This window comes from Myotis nattereri (genome assembly GCF_964212035.1).
Source record: "Myotis nattereri genome assembly, chromosome: Y".
NCBI lineage: Eukaryota > Metazoa > Chordata > Mammalia > Chiroptera > Vespertilionidae > Myotis > Myotis nattereri.
The window spans coordinates 40,798,784-40,821,905 of NC_138094.1; the positions used below are offsets into that span (position 1 = coordinate 40,798,784).

Sequence of the window (23,122 nt, forward strand, 5' to 3'; positions counted from 1 at the left end):
ATCTCTGACACTTCTAGTATAGAGAAAGGGCAAATAGCAACATTAAAATATTTCCTCTAATTAATTCCCTTTTAACGTGCACAAATTCATGCACCAAGTCACTAGTTTGATCATAACAAGAGATGTAGACAAAACATGATAAATCCAAACACCTATGTATGATAAAATTATTCTCAGTGAGCTAGAAATACAGCTCACTGAGAAATACAGCGGACCTCCTACATTTGATAAAAATATATAACAAAAAACTACAGCTAAAATATGTCAGAGTGATAAACTCAACATTGCCTACTAAGAGCAGGACAAGAAAAATTTTCAGCCGCTTTTTCAACAGTTTATTCAAAGTCCAGTTACTGCAATAAAAAACGAAGATGTAAAAAATACACATTAAAAATAAAGCTTTCTTTGTTGGATGGTGAATCACTGCCAACATCAGTAATAAAAACCTCCTGCATGTAATAAGCAATATATCAAGGTAGCATAGATAATGTGCAGAAGTCGATGTATCATTCTAATTGTAAAGTCAGATTTCAAGTTAAAATCACAATACCAATTAGCACTCCCTCTGTAGTGAAATATTTAAGGATAAATCTAACAAAATATATGCAGAGCTATTGCAAAGAAAACCTTTTAATGAAGGAAATAAAGTACTCAACAATTGGAGATGCATTCCATGTTCACCAGTAAGAAGACTCAATATTGACATCAGTTCTTATAAACTTAGTATATAGACTCAATATATGCAAATAAAAGATAAGCATTATTTTTACAGATGGTGGCAAAGTGCTTCTCAAGTTTACATAGTTAGGTAAAAGAGCTACCCAAATTTAAATAGAGAATAACAAAGACTGACATAACTTGATTTCAAGACTTAGACTAAAGCTAAATTAACCAAAGCAACATGGTACTGGCATAAAAAATTGACAAATTCATTAATGGAAAAAAATAGAAGCCTAGAAATACACCCACATGGAAAGAGTCAACTGATCTGTGATAACGAAGCAATGTAATATAATGGAACAGAAGTAGTCTTTTCAAAAAATGAGGAAGTAAAAACAGCACATTAAAAACATGAAACTTCACAGAGGTATTACATCCTTCACAAAAATCAAGTTAAAGTGAATGAAAACGTATGAAATGCTAAGAAGTTAACATGAAAAAATCTAGATACCTTGGGTATGGCAATTACATTTCAGATGTAACTTCTAAGAAATAATCAAGAGAGAATCCAGTAGCCAATCAGTGATTCTCTCATCACTGATGTTTCTCTCTCTCCCTCCATCTCCCTTTCTCCCTGAAATCAACAAATGTATATTTGAACGAAAAATAGCTAAGATGTCAAAAAGAGAAATGGAGGAACTTGAAATGCACATTACTAAGTGAAGAGAACTATTCTAAAAAGGATACATTCTATATGAGTCCAACCATATGACATTCTGGAAAAGGCAATGAGGAATAAACAGATGAAGCACAAGGTAGGTTTAGGCTAGTGAATTGTATTTTGTATCGCTGTGAATATGGGTGCTGGTCATTACATGCTTACTCACATGTCCCACACAAAGAGTGAATTATAATGTGAATTATGGGATTTAGTTAATGATAATATAGTATTTAATATATTGAGGCAGGAAAATTAGAATAGGGAACAATAACCTGAAGTTCTACCTCTCCCCTTTTTCTGTCTTGCTGGAAGATCACTGATGTAACTGACCACCTATACCCTTTTGCCTTCCCCAATTCCCTGTAATTAAGACAAACAAAACCCATCTCAACCAGATTTGGTGACCATACTCACCTAAAAAGTGACCAATGGGGACATTCTAATATCTATAGTCTATACTAATAACAGGGTTATATACTCATTAGACCGACATCTTCCAGACGTCATTCCGGACATCCTTCCTGACAAAGTCGGGGCCTGGGCAAAGCCACGTGGTGTCCCGGGTGCCTGGGGAGGGCCCAGGCGAAGCAGGCCGAGGTCCCGGGTGACTGCGGCCGGCCAGAGGGAGGGAAGACCGGGTTCCGGTTGCCTGTGGCCGGCCGGAGGAGGGAAACCTGGATCCCATGTGCAGGACTGAGACAGAGGCGGTCAGGGGTGATCAGACAGGCAGGCAAGTGGTCAGGGGCAATCAGGCAGGCAGGCAAGAGCCAGCGGTCCCTGATTGAGAGACGGATGTCTGACTGCGGGATCAGGTCTAAATCAGCAGTCAGACATTCCCTGAGGCATCCGGATTGCAAGAGGGCACAGGCCAGGCTGAGAGACCCCACCCCCCCCGCCATGCACAATTTCATGCACCAGACCTCTAGTCTATCTACACTAATAAAAAACAAACATGCAAACTGACTGTACCTTCGCTACACCTTAAGCCACAACCACCAGCCAATCAGAGCGACTATATGCAAATTAACCCAACCAAGGTGGTGGCTGGCAGCCACGGAGCTGGAGCAAGCAGGAGGCTTGGTTGGCCCAAAGATGGAGGAAGCCAAGCTTCCCACCTGCCGCGGCTGGATCTGAGCTCCACTCAAAGCAACAAAGTTTCATTATAGAAGGTAAATAAACCCCAGATACCTGCTTTCAGCTGGCCATGGCCAAGGAGCTGGAGCGAGCAGAAGGCTTGGGTGGCTCCTGGCAATGGAGGAAGCCAAGCTTCCCTCCCGCCCGCCCTGGCCGGCTCTGAGCTCCTCTCAAGGCTACAAAGTTACAATTATAGAAGGTAAATAAATCCCAGAATAAAAAAAAGAAAAAAAGGAGAGGCTGGGATCTTCCGTCGCCAGGGGGGAGGGGGGGGGGGAGGGGGGGGGGGTGGGGGGGATTGACCAGCCTGAAAATGGCCCTCAGCCCTTCACCCAGACTGGCCAGGAACCCAGTGGGGACTCCCCACCCTAAAGGGTGTGTGGCCAGCCTGCAAACAGCCATCAGCTCCTCACCCAGGCTGGCCAGGCACCCCAGTGGGGACCCCCACCCTGAAGGGGGCTTGACCAGCCTGCAAACGGCCATAAGCCCCTTACCCAGGCTGGCCAGGCACCCCAGCGGGACCCCCAACCTGATCCAGGACACCCTTCAGGGAAACCAGTCGGCCCCACTCATGCACCAGGCCTCTATCCTATATAATAAAAGGGTAACATGCAAACTGACCCTAACAGCAGAATGACTGGGAATGACTGGTCACTATGACACACACTGACCACCAGGGGTCAGACGCTCAATGGAGGAGCTGCCCCCTGGTGGTCAGTGCGCTCCCACAGGGGAGCTCTGCTCAGCCACAAGCCAGGCTGACGGTTGCCAGTACAGAGGTGGTGGTGGTAGCCTCTCCCTCTTCCTCAGCAGCACTAAGGATGTCTGACTGCAGCTTAGGCCTGCTCCCTGCTGGCAAGCAGACATCCCCTGAGGGTTCCTGGGCTACCAGAGGGATGTCTGATTGCCAGCTTAGGCCCAATCCCCCCGGAGAGCAGGCCTAAGCCAGCAGGTGGTCATCCCCCAAGGGGTCCCAGACCTCGAGAGGGCACAGGCCGGGCTGAGGGACCCCCCGAGTGCACAAATTTTTTGTGCACCGGGCCTCTGGTATATAAAGGCTAAGTGATCATCTGACCAGTAAGTATGATGCACAGTGACCACCAGGGGGCAGACACACAGCTCAACCCAGGAGGTACTGAGCTGCAGTGACTTGGCAGCGGCGGTTCTTGGGTTAACCAAGAGGAGGGAGCCTTATTCCAGGTTTCATCACTTGAGAACCATCTTCTTGCAATCCGTGACCCATTGGGGGATGTCGGACTGTCATGTTCGGCCCAATCCCCACAGGCTAGGCCAACGGACACCACCTGCCGGAGGGACCATGCTCACTCAACAGATGCCCTTCAGCTTGCAGTGGTGCCCAAGATGCAGCCAGCAAGAGGTTGGCTCCAGAGCATCTGGTCCATCTCACCCAGTCCCACCCCGCCATTCACCTTCTAATTAATTTCCATTCAATGTGTATTAATCTGTGCACCGGGGCACTAGTACACTTATATTACAATTTTGAAACTACACTTGTTCTCAAATCTTTGTGACAATTATGGAGGACAAGCTGCATAGGTAGTCATCCCACCAACATCAGAAACCAAGGACCATCCTATTCTCCTGTTACCATTTAATAAAAACATCTGACCCAGACCCCATCTGGGTCTTGTTCTCCAAAGTCTCCACTCTCACTTCTTGAGAGCATACTATTGCTTTAATAAATTTACTGAGATTTGTTAAATCTTTCTCTCACACTCTCAAACCCTTTCTTGGATGATTACAAGAACCTGAATCCTGGTATTGGGTTGAGAACTCTGTTTGCCTCACTAGTGCCCCTGGCATCAGTACTACACTTCTATAAAGTGTTCAAGATGGGGAAAAACCATGGGTAATGGAAGTTTTGGGAATTTTTTATAATATCTGCTAAATTTTCAATAAGCCTAAAATGCTCTAAAATGTAGTCTAGTGATCAATAAGTCTTTAAAAAGAAGTTATTCAAGAACCTGTACATCAAAACCTTTAATGTTTCCAATTTACCCTCAAGATAAATTATGGCCATTCTTTAGGTTCACATTTCACCCTCTATTTATAAATTACACTCTAACCACATTTTACCTGTCTTTTCCTGTTTCTAATTCTCTCAATTTTCTAAGACTTTAATATATTCATTTTCCCTATGCCACTTTCCCACACTAGTGCAGGTTTTTTACATATATATACACAGGTATATCCTATTTAATAGAAGGCTAATATGCAAATAGACCAAACAGCGGAACAGGCTGCTATGACTTCGGCTGACCACCAGGGGGTTTGTGCGGAATAGAGCAGGCATTGGCTGCAGTGGGATGGTGGAGCAGGTGAGTGGGGGTGCTACACCAAGGCGGGGAACCGGTTTCTGTCAGGTTTCTGTCATCGAGATGAGCCTCTTGTGGTTACTGAAAATTCTTTGCTCCAGTGCGCCGCGGTCCCACCTGGCGCTTGTACCCACTGCTGGCGCCGGAGCTGCTGCTCTCACCCACTGCCAGCACCGGCCCCGCTTGCACCCATGGCCAGTGTCACTACTCGCACCTGCTGCCTGGCACCAGTCCCAATCATTCGGTGCCATCAGTGAGAGCAAGTGGTGGCTGCTGGCCCTGATCGCCCCGGAGGGCTTCTCCACCTCCCCCTGCTCCTGAGGAGTGATCAGGATAGCAGCCACAACTCGCACCTGCTGATGGCACTGGCCCTGCTCAGACCCACTGCTGGCACCAAAGCCGCCGCTCACACCCACAGCCAGCACTAGAGCCACTACTCGCACTCGCTGCCGGCGCCCAGCATTGCTCAGAGCCATCAGCAGGTGCTGGCCCCGATCACCCCTGAGCGCTTCACCTCCCCCTGCTCCTATTGTATTGAGCGATTGGGGCCGACATCATGTGTGAGTGGCACAGCAGGAGTGAGGCTGCCGGTAGACGGGGGTCTGGGGGCCGTGGCAGAAGGGGCCGTGCAGGGGCATGGAGGATGGGCTAAGACCTGCCCCTGTGCCCACTGCAGCCTCGCGGCCCACAGTTCCTTTCAAGGTGCACAAATTTGTGTACTGGGACCCTAGTATAATATCATTTAGCAGCATGGACCCATTGACTGTCCGCTTTGCAGGTTATATTTTAATGTAATTTATTGTGAAGTAACATTTTAGTAGTCTTTTTTTCTCTCATTAAAATAAATGCTTATCCAGGGCCAATTTCACTCCCTGGTTAGAATGTTGGCCCTTGGTCCAAAGGACTGTGGGTTTGATTCCTAGTCAAGGGCACAGAGATTGTGGATTTCCCTGTCCTGGTCAGGGTTGTGCAGAAGACAACCAATTGATGTGTCTCTCTCACTCTCGATTCCCTTTTTTTCTTCCTTCCACTCTCTCTTTAGAAAGAAATCAATGGAAAAAATATCCTCTTATGAGGATAAAAAAAAAAAATGTTAATACAAGGCATAATACTGGTCTTATTCAGGGAGTGTTTATAGATAGTAATTGCAAATAAAGAAAACATGGGCCTGGCCTGCTGCCTCAGTTGGTTGTAGGATTGTACTATACACCCAAAGGTTGTGGATTCAATTCCTGGTCAGAGAATACAGGCAGTCCTCAGGTTACGCTGGACTTAACATATGTCATTTAGTGGTTACATCGCCATCTCCCATTTATTTATTAAAAAAAATAAAATTCCATCATATCGACATATGTACATATGTGCTTTGTTTTTTATTATTTATTTGCCACAAGTGAAGGTCAGGAATTGTTATCTTTCTTTTACATTTTTTTTTACTGTTTCACTTCATTACTAATGTGTATGTGCTCCATGTGCGTAACGTAGGTGCTTATGTAGGTGGGTTCCAAGTTACGGCGAAAATCACGTTACATCACGCCATACGAATGGATCTCCAATGTAACTTGAGGACCTACTGTATATTTAGGTTGTAGGTTCAATCTATGGTCTAGGTGTGTATGGGAAGGAACCAATCGATGTTTCTCTCTTTCTGTTTAACCCCCTTCCCCTATCTAAAATCAATAAACATATTCTCACGTGGGGCTTAAAAAAACAAAACAAAAATACATGGTCCTCATGACTTAATTATTAATAATATTTTGGAGAACTGTAAGGTTATTGGTATTTATCTCTTCTGTTCCTTTATTCCATTCTACCCTAACATAATTTTTATTATATAACTGAATGTAACGTACAAAGACTGAATTAACTTTATAGCAGCGGTCATCTCCCACTGGTGGTCTGTGAGGTCCAAAAGTTTGGCGACTGCTGCAATATAGTAATAATACCATAAAACTTAAAATTCTCATATAATTATGAATTAAAAATGTTTTTAAAAATAATATTCCTTACATACTTATTTCTTCTTAAAATGTACAAAAGCCAAAAAAATGAGTATGTAAGAGCAAACAAAACAGCTAATTTTTTTTTTTTTTACCTGAGTAGAGTTATATAGCTGTTTTCTCCATGGCTCTTCTGTGCTGCTGCTCAGGTTTATGCAGTTATGAGGTAGAGTGAGTGTGTTTTGCTGTTGGTAAGGAACATTTCCATTACTTCCACTTCCTGTTACATAATTATTGCCTACCAAAATAGTGTCTGCACTCCCTAGTGTTTTTGGTGTGCCGCAAGGAGCACAGCCTGCAGAAAAAGGTCCATTGGACAAAGGTTTTTCAAAACAAGCAGAGTAAACTTCAAGCTGAGAGATGCTACATACTCTCAGCAGAGAATATGGTTGCTGGAGACAGAATTTGCAGGCACAGATGAATCAGTTATTAGCAAATAAGGAAATCCAGTAGTTTGTCTCAAGTTCAAAAACAAAAAATAAAAACTGCTTTGTGTGACTCTGAGAATATGTTATCAATACATATCTAACTTAGTATAACATTAAATCTCTCTAGATTATAAAACATACATTTTAAAAATGACACCTAATGTTCATATGGGTAAAGTAGAAGTCTTTTTGATTCTTTAAAGAAAACTTTATTAATGGTATGAGGTCAAAAAAAGCACTTGAAAATTATAAAAAGCAGTATACAGATCTTATTTTCCATCATTAGAGTGGACTTAAAATTTCCATTTGATTACATGTATGCCAAATCTTTGCTATCAAACGATCCTTAAAATAGCTCCACCTCAGTCTGGGTAATTGTTTACTATAAAATACTAAAAATAAGTCTACAGAACGTGCCTGAAACATTATGCAAATAAAGAGCAAAATACCAGTGTTTTGTTCTAAATTTATGTCTATTTAAAAGAAAAATCTGTTTATTAGTATTTAAATTCAGATATATAAATTCTATTGAATATATGTAGAAAGTTGAGCATTAAAAATACTCTAAATAACATTTTAGTCCAGAAAAACAATTAACATAACAAATACTGGAATAAAAATGGTATACATACTTGTTGCATTGAAACAAAATGATTTTCCAGCTGTTCCAGCATCAGCTTCTGTGCTGGATTTAAATTATCTTTATTTGCATGTAGTTGTTCCAAGTGCTAATAAAATGAAAAAGAATACAAAGTTAAATCTAAAAAATAAGACACTCTCACTGAAATAAGTAACCTCTCACTGAAAAGACTGTAAACTCAGAACCTTTGTGTGATCAATAATAATGATTTCTAACCAAAACTAATTAATGCAAAGATTAAGTTCTTTGAGGAAAATGGTAAAAACCATAAATTCATCTGAAGAAGGTTATTTATGTGTTATATATTTTGCAGAGAAGAAATTAGTCTTTTTGTTATTGTTATTAATCCTCACCTGAGGACATTTTCTCATTGATTCTTAGAGAGTGGAAGGAAGCGGAAGAGACAGAGAGAGACACTTTGATTGACTGCCTTCTGCGCACACTCCAAGCCTGTAACCTAGTATAACCTTGACCGGAAATGAACCCAGGATCCTTCATTCCATGGACCAATGCTCTATCCAGTAAACCAAATTGGCTAGAGCAAGAAATTACAATCTTAATAAAGCTATTTAACCTTATAATATACTAAAGGCCCGATGCATAAAATTCTTGCACTGTGGGTGGCCCTTGGGGGATGTCTGACTGCCGTGGAGGCAGGAGATGCTCCCGCCACAGCAGCTGCACTCGCCAGCAGTGAGCCGGCTTCTGGCGCACTGACCATCTTGGCAGTTCCTGCATTGAGAGTCTGCCCCCTGGTAGTCAGTCGATTTCATAGTGACTGGTTATTTGGCCAGTTGATTTGCACATTAGCCTTTTATTATATAGTTTTATAACAAAGCAGTTTAAAAGCAACATTATTTGTAGAAGAAATATTGTAAATGACCAAAAGTGCAAAAATAGGAATCTAGTTAAATCAACAGCAGTTTACATGGAGGAAAAAAGTAATATTATCTATACTAATAAAAGGGTAATATGCTAATTAGACTGGATGTCTTCAGAAAGATCTTATGGACGTCCTTCCTGACAAACCCAGCCCAGGAGAAGCTGCCTGCCCTCAGTCCCAAGAGCTTGTGACTGCGGCCCAGGTGAAGCTGCCCCACCCCCAGAACCGGCATCTGCGAAGCTGCCCTGACCTGGTCCCAGGCACCTGTGGCTGAGGCCCTGGGCTGGAGAGTTCCATGAGAACAGGGCCTGGCAGGACCACAAGTTCTATAATAGGCAGCCCTCACTTTAAGAAATTAATTCATCAGGCGGTTGGGAAGCAGGCAGGTTTACAAACAGCAAGGCGAAGCTGTCCCACCACAAGTCCCAGGTGCCTGCAGCCCGGGCGAAGCTAGCCCAGGTCCCAGGTGCCTGCAGCCAGCCAGAGGGAGGTAAGCCCAGGTCCCAGGTGCAGGACCGAGGCAGAGGTGGTTGGGGCAATCAGGAGAGCAGAGGAGCAGTTACAGGCGATCAGGCCAGCAGGGAAGCAGTTAGGGGTGATCAGGCAGGCAGGCAGAGGTGGTTCCGGGCGATTAGGCAGGCAGGCAAGTCATTAAGAACTAGCAGTTCCAGATTGTGAGAGGTATGTCCAACTGCCGGTTTTGGCCCTGTGGGATCGGGCCTAAACCAGCAGTCAGACATCCCCCAAGGGGTACCAGATTGGAGAGGGTGCAGGCAAGGCTGAGGGAGACCCCCGTGCACGAATTTGTGTACCAGGCCTCTAGTCCTATATAATAAAAGGCTAATATGCAAATTGACCCACCAAGAGTTTGACCAACAGGGAGTTTGATTGCTCACTATTGGACATGCGCTGACCACCACGGGGTGACCGGGAAGGAAGGCCCCGGCCGGCTGTGATTGCCAGCCAGGCCTAGGGACCCTACCCGTGCTTGAATTTTATGCACTGGTACTCTAGTGTAGCTATAAAAGAACAAGAAAGTAGTAAGATAGACACAAAAAGGTCTGGAAGATACATAGATCTTTCAAAGTCATGAATACTAATATACCTAACATTCTACCTACATTTACTGTACAACAAAGGTAGGAAAGGATCCATAACACAAGCATTTTTTCTTGTACATGTACAATATTAACTCTAAAAATAAAAACACAAAAGAAGTTATTTATATTGATTATTGGAAGGAAAGGGATATTAAGTGTCTAAAGGCAGGAACTGTAAGGAGCCTTTAAGTGGTATACCCATCTTCCATTAATTTTTACATTTCAAACACATGAGTGGATTAATTCATTAAAAGAATTTTTAAAAACACACAAAATTATGAACTTTGCAGGTGTTTGTTTTTTTTGGGGGGGGGGGAAGAGGGGCTGCCCTGAAAAATGTGGGTTCATTATGCTTATTGCCACTTAAAATGGAATGGCTATATTAGTATCTAAAAATATCTGAAAGGATTCCTACTACTATTTTAATATAGGGCAAAAATTATTGATAGACTATTTCATATCTATAATTTCTGTAGTTGTAAATACCATGCATTAGTCTATTACTATATAGTTAAGTGTGTGAAACAGTCTGACCACTGGTGGAGTTCTCAGAACTATTCTGTAAAAATTTTAATTCTGAAAAATATATGGTTGAATTCAAACTCCAACTGTAATGAGTATTGAGAAATCGTAAGACTAAGAACTAGAGAATTTTTATACATAGGACTTCTGTTTTAAAATCATTTAAAAATAATTTTAAGTGAATAATCAAATTGGAAACCTATGAATTTAACTTAGTCCACCTTAAAAAGTCTCTACTAAATAATGGCTGGAAAAACTAACATGGTGTTTCATTATCTACAAAATTTAATGTATTACAATGTTAGCAGAATATGGTGGAAAAACGAGTATTAATTTTGTAAAAGCAGGAAAATGAGTAAAATGCTTTGATGAACATAAAGCTATAGCTCTTGTATTTAAATAATACTACAACTTCATGTCAGAATATACTGCCAATAACTGAAGAACTTTTCACCCTTGTATACAACAAGTTTAAAATATAAGACAAGTAACTCTTCAGAACACTTAAAAACTTCATTTTTAAAAAATTCATTGATTTTAGAGAGAAGAGGATGAACAGGGAGAGGGAGAAGAAAGGGAAGATGGAGATGGAGAGGGAGAGAGAAACATCTAGTTTTGTTCCACTTATTTAAGCATTCATTGATTGATTCCTGTATTTGCCCAGACCAGAGGTCAAACAAGGAATCTTACCATATTGGGACAATGCTCTAACCAACTGAGTTACCTGACCAGGGCAAAAGCTTCATTTTTGATTGGGAATTTTCATTTCTCTAAAATTTACATATACCTTTATTGGACTAGATGTTCTTTTCTTCTTGACAGGACTGGACAGGCCATCAACTTGGCTAGAAGGAATCATTTGTACTGGCAAGGGTTGCTGTAAAATTGGTGTTTGACTGAGGCCTAATACAGGTTCAGTTTTTGGATGATGAGTTTTAGAAGCCTAAGGATTACAGAAGTAAGACAAAAATATGGTTCTACATATTCATAATTCATTCCTTCCAATTATAAAACTTTTTTTAGCTACATTTCCAAAACTATGTGAACATCATGTAATAAAATTATTGAAAAACAAACTCAAATGAATCATCAATGGAGAATTGTGTACCTTCTATGGAAAAAGTTTTGTTTTGTTTTTCATTTAAACGAATCAGTATGATAGTCCCTTAAGAAATCCCTTCCAAAAGCATGAGAAACTTTAAGGTTTTAAAAGGTTATGTCAAGATTCCTCCTATATCAGAGGAAGTCATTATTTTTATCTAAAATCCCTTTCCAATTAAATTTAAAAGATTTTTTTCAAAACGCCAATCCTACTCTTAGTAATGTAACTTTGATCACCACAGACTGGAAAGAACCCTTAAAGCTGGGTACCTACAGAACATAACCCAACTTCTCACCTGCTGTGCTGTGTTCATGGCACCCTGCCTGGAAGTAAGCTCTGCAGGTATTGGTAGGCTCCACGCCTCCTCAATACTAGGAAGTAATTTAGTTTTATTCTGTAGACTACTTTGTGGAAGGTTACACAACTGAGCCTAGGAAAAATTATGTAGAAAGCAAATTTAACACAGGCCTACTAAAGTAAGTCCACTAACTCTTCCTGAATGTTACAGGTACTTATTTTTTAAAGAAAACAGATTTTAATTGTGGGGTTTTAGATATATGCTAAGGATAAAGAGGGAGGCTAGGATATACTCGGGTGAATCAGAACAAAGCTAAGTTCTGTTTTTTAGAATTCTCTTGAGTATTCTCTCATGAAATTTCAAGCAAAACTAAAAAAAGGTGTTCTTTTCTCTAAAATGTTAAAAAAACACAAAAAATTATGCAAATTAATGTGCATCAAAACGTATGTGCAAAAAATATTTTAAATACTACGAGCTTAACTAAAATAAAAAGTAAAATATCACAAAATATTAAAAATTATGAAAACAAATCATTGACATCAAAACAAAAATATACAAACTTCCCAGCCACCCTCTTTCTACCAGTTATCACACTAAAATGTGTCTTGTAAAACATAATACTTAAAATTTTTACCTGAAGAAACTTAATTCTTCCTGCAAGTGTAGAGGTATTAGTGCAACTTTTGCATCTAGTTGCATTTAAGTAACATTTAATGGCATCCTGAGGTTGACTGCAGGATTCATAGAGAGTGCCAAGGTCCATCCAGGCTGCTGCATGCCCATGGTCTAATTGTACAGCACAAATATATGCCTGCAAAGCATCCATAGGCTGATTTTGCTGCTGATAGAGCACACTGGAAAGAGAAACAAAGAACAGGCAAACTGACTGGGTATAACATTATACTTTATGTATTTCAGTCAATTTATGTATCTACTGAAATGCTGTTACTCTTATGTGCACAAGCCTTACCCAATTGAACACCATGTATCTGCACTTGCTTCTGATTTATCAATAGACTGCCTGTAAGATATAAAGGCATCTTGAACTTTCCCAATACTTGAATAGCACCTGTAAAGGGAAAAGAGGAAAAAATATATATATACACACACATACACATACACAAACATACATATATATAAGTATATAAATAAATAAATAAATAGAGACAATCAGATAGCCATAAATATATATATGAAGTATTCCACTAAAAATTAAAGCAACATTTATTTGCCAAAATGACATATGTGGAAAGGAAAAACATTAATAAGCTAATATCTAGACAATACACATATCCTATATAATAATCCTATATAATGAAAGGGTAATATGCAAATTGACCCTAATGGCGAACAACCGGGAACAACTGGTCACTATGACATGCAATGACCACCAGGGGGCAGACGCTCAATGCAGGAGCTGCCCCCTGGTGGTCAGTCAGCTTCCACAGGGGGAGCACCGCTCAGCCACAAGCCAGCTCTTGGCTGGTCAATGCACGGCAGAAGGCGGGATAGGCTCCCACACTGCAGCAGCACTAAGGATGTCCGACTGATGGCTTATGCCCGCTCCTCACAGGGAGGAGGCCCAAGCTGTTAGTCGGACATCCCCCGGGGGCTCCCTGGCTGCCAGAAGGATGTTTGACTACCAGCTCAGGCCCAATCCCATGGTGAGCAGGTCTAAGCTGACAGGTGGACATCCACCCAAGGGGTTCCAGACTTCGAGAGGGTGCCGGCGAGGCTGAGGGACACCCCCAAGTGCACAAATTTTCGTGCACCTGGCCTCTAGTATTAACTGAGTGGCCAGATTATTATGACCACCCCATCAGTACTTTGTTGGGCCACATTTTGCCTTCAATACTGCTGCAATTGTTCTTGGCATTGACTCCACGAGATGCTGAAAGGTGATGCGAGGAATGACACCATGCCTGATGAATAGCACTGTCCAGTTCTGTGAGATTTGATGGTTGCAGTACCAGCTGCCTGATGGCTCTTTTAACTTCGTCCCACAAATCCTCAATTGGATTGAGATCTGATGATTGCGGGGGCCACCTAAGCAAGGTAGAGTGTCTCCCTCATGTTCTTGAAACCACTCCTGCACAATATGAGCACCGGGGCATGGAGCATTGTGTTGTTGGAAGAAGCCATCTCCATTGGGATATGCCATCCACATGGTACGATGAACTTGATCAGCAATGATACTTAGATATGTTGTGCTATTCAGACATTGTTCCACACGAATTAAAGGGCCCAAATCATGCCAGGAAAACATGTCCCAAACCATAACTGTGCCCCCACCAGCTTGAAGGGCATGCTTTCATGCTGTTTCCATCAAAATCTCACTCTGCCATCTGCATGATGCAACTGGAAACGTGATTCATCGGATCACATGACTTTTTTCTAATGCTTGACTGTCCAATCCTTGTGTTCCTGTGAGGATTGGAGTCATTTTATCTTGGTAACTTCAGACGGCAAAGGTGTTCGAACAGGCCTTCAGCTTCCATATCCCATACAATACAGTGTACAACTAATTTGCCTGTAAATGTCAGGTGGTCATAATAATCTGGCCATTCAGTGTATATGTCCACATTGTAATTTGCTTTTAAATGAACTCTCTTATTATATTAATGAACTTTATTATATTACATTATATTAATGAACTTTATTGAAACCATCATAGCCCAAATGTGTTCAATGCAATAATATTTGCGGTTAAACACACAGCGCTCTATTTATGCAATTTGAACTAAGATTTCCTACATAATAAGAATATAGAGCTAAAAAACAAACAGAAACTAATTTTGATTTTAGCAGATCTGAATTTTCATTTCTGAACTTCCAACTCTCAGAAAAAAACATTGGTTAATTCATGAAAAGTAAAAAACTGAGATAGTTAATGCTAACTATTAAGTTAATATAAAACATATAAATATCTAATTTAATAGGTATTATAAATAATTTATAATAAATTTAATTCTAGTTTTAAAAAGCATTTGTACAGGTATTAAGAGGAAAGCCAGAATATCGTGGTTTTATCAAACAACCACACAAAAATACAAAATTACATATTTATTGTGTGTGTAAAAGAATGATTGTTCTATTTGTCAACTATTAGAAAATAAAACTGAATTTATCATAAAAATATCCATAATTAGTTCTCTTTGTCCTTAACATTATTTTACAGATGTTGGAATAGTGTGTGTGTGTTTCCATAAAACTATTTGTATACTTTTACTTTTTATGGCATTGGATGATAGAAAATAGCAGTAAAAGAAAAGTTTTAATATCTTGAATTGTATATCAACTATAAGTTGGGCACTAAAATTAATTGTTGAAATTTTGGTAATCCAATTAACAGAAATAGTTGAGAACCACAGATTAAGCAGAAAACAGGACAGAAGGCATTTCATATAGGTTTGAATATTAGAAGCAAAACTTGCCTGTGAATAAACTTATAATTTTAGATCAAATTGTGGTCTACTTGAGGCTTGTCTTTTCAAAAAGGCAAGTGGCATAACAAAGCACTTTATAGAAACAATCTTATAACAATGTATAATGAAAAATTAAGGGATTGAAGTGAAAATAAATTTCAGATAAACCTACAAAGCTGATACACTTGAGCCAGGACTAGAGTGGAAATAATGGAAATTATATGAGAGAATAACACTAAATTACTGATAAAGACTCAATGATTTAATTAGACTTGAGGAAATTTGTTTTTAAATGTGCTCTGTATTTTTAAAAAAATCAGTCAATGTCAAAACAAAATAATAAAAGAGTAACTGCTTTGAGAAAGAACATGAGTGATATTTTAAAAAGATGCTGATTGAGATGTATGGCACTGACTTTTATAATATTCAGTAAAAAGAAGAGTAAAATTTAGGTTTAGACATCTTAAGAGTTAGATATTTTAATTTAGAATTCACCCATATGACAGAGTGGTTTAAAGGTGCACATAAGAGAAGGAAAGAAACTTAAGGTGGCTAATTTGTGGGTTGGGAGATAAAAGAATGGCAGCACAAGATAAAAAGCAATTTCAAAGAGTGAGAAAAATCTATGTGTCAGCAGTGATACAAACAAGAACAGATAAGAAACAATGTAATAACAGAAAAATATTTTATTAACAAAACCAAATTTCAGATTGTTAGACAAATCTTCCTAAATGCTGAGAGAAATAAGAAGTAATTTCTGAAACCAACATTTTCACATTCAAATTTTAAATTGTCCAATGAAAAAGTCAATGTGTCTAGTATTGGGATACTAATATTTGGGATTTCATCACCAGATACTTTTCTTCTAACAAAATTTATCCAGCTTTCTCTGAGTTTGGCTTATCTAATGGAAGTAGCAAACTGAGTAAACTGGGTTCTATGTCTTTCTGGGACACAAATTCGCTATGTGAACTTGAAAACATTTTTTATTCCTGGACCCTCTCCTCTCATCTGTAAAATGAGAGGGTGAACTAAGATGTTGCCTGATCATTCCCAATTCTAACAGTTTTGTGACTGTGGGATGTTGTGAGAAGTCATAACTACCTTCACAATTATATACTTTAACAGCTGATAGCTCAATATGGAACATAAAATGTATCTTAATAAACAGTGACTTTATTATTATTCAAAAAATGTGTATATACTTTTGGGGGACACCCCATATGCAATATCAATATGCACTAGAGAGCTGAATGCAGAAGTAATTAGTTTCTGAAATACTAGGGACATCAAATCCCAATCAATTTTATTAACATTGAAATCTTTATTTGGAAATTTAATAAGTTCTAAATTATAACTTTTTGACAAACTTGATTTTCTCTAACAATAAAGCAATATAGTAAAAGGCAGCAGATGAGAGTAAGAACAAAATCATAGAAAAATATAACAGACTAAAAATAATTACTGTCTAAAATGATAATCCCGAATTCAGAAAAAGTATCTTCTACTATTTGAGAAATCAAAAGTTTTCTGTATATTCAGTAGTTATCTAACAAGATTAAAAATAAAAGCACATGTCATGTTTTAAATTCAGGTAATTATGAAAAGCCTTGCATAAAAGATTGCTATTCTCAAAGACATAAAAAAGTTTATCATTTCTAAACATACTTCACTGTATCTTGGACATATATAGCTGTGATTAAACAATAATTTTCCTTATATTATGTATATTATCTCAAGCTATCAATTTTAAATCTTTGAGCCACAACAAATAAAATATCCTTATTCATACTCATTTAATTTACAGTGGTAGGTATGCTAACATATAAAACTTAATATAGCCACAATATGGAAGCAAAGTTAAGTGTCCATCAATAGATGAATAAAGTATAACTTATGCATACAATGTAATATTACTCAGCCATAAAAAAGAATGAAATCTTGCGATCTGTAATAACATTATGGAACTAGAGGATATTGTGCTTAGTGAAATAACACAGAGGAAGACAAGCTCCACATGATTTCATTTATATGTGGAATCTAAAAACAGTAACAACAACAGAAAGCAGAACAGATAAAAGCTTGTATATAGATAGAGAACATTTTTAAAGTTGCCAGGTGGGAAGTGGTTTGGGAGAATGGGAGAAAAAGGTGAAAGGATTCAGAAGTACATATTGTAATAACTATGTATGGTGTCATATCGCCTCTAGATTGATATAACTTTGTAAGTTATATAAATGTCTAATCATAGGGGTTGTATACCTGAAACTAATACAATAGCATATGTCAACTCTAATTTAAATATATATATTTTAAAGAATTCTATTGAAAGTAGCTAACTTCATGATTAATAAATTTTTTAAAGTATTGCCCTCAAATTTATAAAATTTAAAAGATATTTAAATTTACAAAATTTAAAAAATAACACATCTAAAGTTAACTCAAAAACTAAATTTCAATTACACTTTATCATAAACTTCCACATAGTTTTTAATGAACTATTCTTATTTTTTTTAAAAATTGGAGCAAAATGTACAATTAAAGCACTACAATTGAATTGTTTATAACCTTGAATAAAGGTCTGACAGATATAATCCAAATTCTTTCATTTATAAGTTAAATGAAAACTGAGATCTCGAACTGTTAAGTGAACTTTTCTATAGGCTACTGATAATCATCAGGCAGAATAAAAATAATAAAAATGAATACATTAAAAATGACAGAAATCAGGGGAAACACAATTTAAATGCTGAATAAAAAAATATCAATGGTTACTATCTTCTAAGATTCTTTAAAAAAAAGATACTTTAAAACTTTTAAATAATTCAATAATTCAAATCACATGAAGACAATGTGAAAACAGAAATAAGCAAAATAATTTTTCAGTAAAAGCACCAAATTTAAGAGACCCAGTTTTATCTCCCAAGACTTTTTGCTATATTGTATTTTAAATAAAATGTTACTGACCAGGTTATATTACATGATCTAACAATTTGGATTTTAAGTGAACTTTAAGCAGTATAATCCAAGTGTCTGGTCTCACCTCCCAAGGAAATACCAACACTGGCCAGAATTAGGATCTGCTTCCAATGACTTCTGGAGATACTGAATTGCATAACTTTCCTTGGTGGCTCTGTCTCCCAGTAGATCCACATTATGATGCATCCATCCTATAATTTAAAAATTATAACCATTTGTAATTCAACTATCCTATTAGCTTTAAAAACAGAAGAACACCAATTAAAATACTCTTTCAGTACATTTTTATTTACCTTTGATCAAACTTCCCAAATTTCACAGAAAAAGATACAACCAAAGCTACCAAGGTCTTGTAAAGAACAGAGAGAAAATTTAATTATTTCAGGTAGTACTGAATTGGCACTAAGTAGATTAGAAGCTAACTAGAAAAGCCCAACTTATAAGTCAAATAATATAAACATGATATATTTACTACACCTTTAAAGGTTGAAGTATTTTTGCCCTAGCCAGTTTGCTCTGTAATTAGAGCATCATCCGCAGACTGAAGGTTCGCGGGTTCAATTCTGGTCAAGGACACATAACTCGGTTACAGGCTCTGATCCCCAACCTGGTTGGGTTGCATGCAGAAGGCAACCAATTGATGTGTTTCTCTCACATGGATGTTTCTCTCTCTGTCTCTCCCTGACCCCTTCCACTATCTCTAAAAATCAATGGCAAAAATATCTTCCATGAGGATTCACAAAACAACAAGGTAGAAGTATTTTTGAAAATCTAGCAAAGAAATATTTATTTCTATGGAATAGATAACAACTTAGATAATCAAAGATAAATCACTGGTTATTTTTATTAACATTTCACCAAGAATAAAAACACCAAACAGGAAAACTCTAAAGCTCTATTGAAATCTAAATGAAAAACAGGCTCAAAGACTTACAAGAGCAGTCTAGTGTTTACAATTATAGCTACAAACACAATGAAAAGATTATGTTATGAAAAAAAATGTTAATCATTTAGTACAAATAGAAACCAGTTTTTCATTTGTGAGTCAATTCAAGTATATTTAAATACCTTTGCAAAAATGCCACGTAGGCAAACTTTAATTATGTTTAATGTTATAAATAAAATAGTGTAATTATAAAAATACTCATATTATCACTCATAATTTTGATTAAAATTTAGAAATTATTTAATCAAGACCAAATAAAAACTAAAAGAAAAGCAAACAATACCAACCCAAATATTAAACCTAAAAATGATAACCAAAAATATGAATTACTTGGGAAAATTCTAAGTATAAAAATTACTTTGGACATCAGATTTTTCTCTTTTAATACATAATAACATAATAAACTTATAAAATAAATATAGAGTATTCTTTCATTGTTAGGTGAGATGTTTACATTTATTCATATCAGAAGCCACTTACTAGCTATGCAAATTATTTTAATTCAATTTAAGTTCACAGAGTGTTAAACACATATATGCAAGTGTTATAAACATCCTTCAGAAGGGAAAGTACTAGGATTTAAACAGAATTTAAAAGAAATAGCTTCACTGAAGCACTATATTTGGAATCATTTTGAGATGAATTGTGCTAGACGTTAGATGTAAATATACCAAATCTGAACAAAAGAAAAGAACACATTTATAATAGAGTATTCATTTTAAGTGCAATTTCAAAATAATGCATGTCACGATCCTAAAACACAGAATTCTAAATAAATAGACTTTTAAATTGGAAGTTAAAATTGTTTCCTTGCACCCAAACTTTTCTAAATTAATGCAATATATAATAAAAAGTAAATTTTTATGTACCTAACTGTTGTAAAATAGTTGCTTTTACTTGTGCAGGTAGGTTTTCTGTCTGTAAAAGTTGTTCATAGGCTTCTTTTGCAAAATGATACTTCTTCTAAAGAATAAAAAAAAAAGGAGGAATATTCATAGAAAAAAATGATAAACCTTTAAATAGAAATACTCTATACTGTAAAAAGGAACTGATGACTTGATTTAGTTAACTTTTCAAGTAATAAAATAAATTACCACTAATACATACTTCAAACTAGCTTGTATATAAATATTTAGATAATAATAATTTAAGTTTCTATTATAAAAGCGTATCTGAAACTGCTAACTTATTAACTGATTATTCTTTAAACCAGGACATCCTTGTTTGTAATAACAGCTAATAAAATCAAAGTATCCTTCCAAATAACAAGGTGTCAACAAAATCTACCTATAATAATAAAAGCATAATATAAGCTAATTATACCGGATGTCCTTCCGAATGAAGCCATGACAGCGCGGGGGGTGGGGGGGGGCTGAGCTCCTTGCACAAATTTTGTGCATGGGGCCTCTAGTGACATTATAAAAATCTGCTGTATTCCTAAAGTTAGAAAATTCTTTCAACCTCATGTTATTTCACCGTCACAAAGCTATAGGTTTACTCTATCATCAAATATATACTTAGTCTAGAACAACTTTCAAAAATATGCACAAATTTTTAATAAGTAAATAGAGACACTGCTATTATCCTTTACAAATCTAAGACAAGAGAAGTAGTTAAATATCTTAATTTTGAAATACAAATGACCCTTGAACAAGGTAATGCTGACTCTTATGCGGTCAACAATCCATGTAGACTTCCAGGTGGAGGATGGGGATAGAGATAGAGAAAGAGATAAATATAGATAGTGAAACATCAATGTGAAAGAGACACATCTATTGGTTGCCTTCCACATGTACCCCAACCAGGGCCAGGGATTGAACCTGCAAGCCAGGTACATGTCCTTAACCAGGAATCGAACCTGAGACCCTCCAGTCCAAAGGCCAGTGCTGTAAACACTGAAGTACACAAGCCAGGGCATGTTTTTATACAATAAATATGTTAAGAAACTCATAAAATATATTTACAGTACTATATGTATTTATTAAGAAAAAAAATCAATGTAAAGGACCTGCAAATTCAAAACTGCATTATCCAACAATTACATACTCTTTCTAAATATTATTAGAAAAAGATCTATGTTTTTAAAGAAATAACATTTTCTGTTGTTATGATCTAACAATGTTAGTATTTAAGATACAGACAAATTTCTAAATGAGGCCATTGCCTATACTTCTCTTTCAAAAATTTCTAAGGCTAAAATATATTATTGTTACTGTGATATGTTCAATTCCTCCAAACAAAAACATAAAATTATTTTATGTTTAAAACACATTTGGAAAACCAAAGGCTTTAGGCATTTTTAAAAATCCTCACCCATAGATATGTTTTTGTTGATTTTTAGTGAGAGAAGAGAGGAAAAACACATTGATGTGAGAAACATCCGGCAGTTGCCTCCCATATGCATCCCAACCTGGAATCAATCTTGCAACCAAAATGAGCTACTTTGGCTGGGCAGGGCTGGACATTTTTTAAAGAATGATAAATGGAGGATGAAATGTCATTTACGGATATGTGTATTAAATGGATAGAGTAATATACTTAATTCAAATACATATATCAATTGGGACTAAAAAAACCCTGAGTTTTTACTCTAAATGTGATAAATGGGGGGGGGGGGGGGGGGGCGGGGACCAGCCCACTATTTTTTTTATCTCTTTTCATATCTACACTAACAAAATGGTAATATGCAAATAATCGGGACTCCTTCACACATAAGACCAATCAGCAGGAGGCTGCGTGCACAGCAGGTGGGGGTAGGCGGGGACTTGCAGCATTGGGGACAGAGGCGGGGCTGCAGTGGAAGCCTCCACACGCCTGCGCAGGGGGTCCCTCAGCTTCAAGCAGCAAGGCCTTGGAGTCCTGCAGCTTCCCCCTGGTGAGGAAGCGGGACCCCCAGCTCCGGCCTACCTCTTTGGGGCAATCCATGGAGGAGCCCCGCCTATGGATCACAGAGCTCCTACACTGTGACAGGGCACAGGCCAGGCTGGCTCCCCCCGCCCCCGCAAGTGCACAAATTTTGTGCACTGGGCCACTAGTATACACATACAAATACATAAGCATTCCACAATTTAAATAAAGATATCAAATAAAAAAAAAAAGATACCAACTCCAAAAAGATGGCTACGTTCACAAGGTTAAATACTTTTCCAAGCAAGCAAGTGCATGCATACTTAGTACACACCAGGAAAGTTGCAGGATACAAAATTAACAACAAAAAAAGTTTCCTATACACTAAAAAGAATTAACAAAGAAAAATAATTCCACTATAAAAGTAATTTAAAAGAAAAATAAGTTTACCAAGGATGTTTCAGACTTGTAAAAACACCGTAATTTCTATAACCATTCATCTGTAAATTGTTTGGTTTTTGATGACAGCCATCTTAAATTTGAAGTGATCTCACATTTTGGAGATGTAAATGTCCCCACTGCATACATGGCTCATGGCCATGTTGAACTCCTCATATGGACTAATAGACTTTAATTAGCTTGGATACTTAACTCTACGCAGCTGCAACATGGAACACAAATTGGACACTGGCCCTTTGTAGGCTTTCTAGAACCCAACTGCATCTCTTTCAGGACTGGCTTAATTGGCAGGGACTTTGGAATCTGAGAAATATAACTTAATGCCAATGAAGTCTTCTTCCATATCCCATCTTCCTAGGGGGACTGCTAAAAATGCTTAATCGGTGCCTGAAGAACCACAACCTCACTCCCATGAAGGACCAGTGAGTTTAATTCTCTAGTAACAATCTCATTGTGTATTCTTGGCACCCTGTCAACTATCAGTTGACCATGCATATGTGGATTTACTTCTGGCTCTCTTATGCTCTGTTCTCTAAAGACTGATTTGGTTTTTTGTAGTCTTTTATAGTTCCACTTGAATTATAGAATTGTTTTTCTCTATATCTGTAAAAAACTATGCCATTAGGATTCAGACAGAAATGA

At 37.7% G+C, this 23,122-nt stretch overlaps 1 protein-coding gene across 1 annotated transcript in view; it reads right to left on the minus strand.

The window, feature by feature from the left end:
- Positions 1-23,122, minus strand: part of LOC308512202 (lysine-specific demethylase 6A-like) — a 293,519-nt gene that overhangs the window by 90,342 nt on the left and 180,055 nt on the right. Inside the window, exons 9-16 of the mRNA XM_081081999.1 lie at positions 20,044-20,137; positions 18,293-18,419; positions 12,795-12,893; positions 12,459-12,678; positions 11,822-11,956; positions 11,212-11,367; positions 7,912-8,007; positions 6,947-7,036 (exon numbers count right to left, since the gene is read on the minus strand). Of these exons, the coding sequence (XP_080938125.1) occupies positions 6,947-7,036; positions 7,912-8,007; positions 11,212-11,367; positions 11,822-11,956; positions 12,459-12,678; positions 12,795-12,893; positions 18,293-18,419; positions 20,044-20,137 (1,017 nt within the window). The remainder of the gene's footprint in view (positions 1-6,946; positions 7,037-7,911; positions 8,008-11,211; positions 11,368-11,821; positions 11,957-12,458; positions 12,679-12,794; positions 12,894-18,292; positions 18,420-20,043; positions 20,138-23,122) is intronic.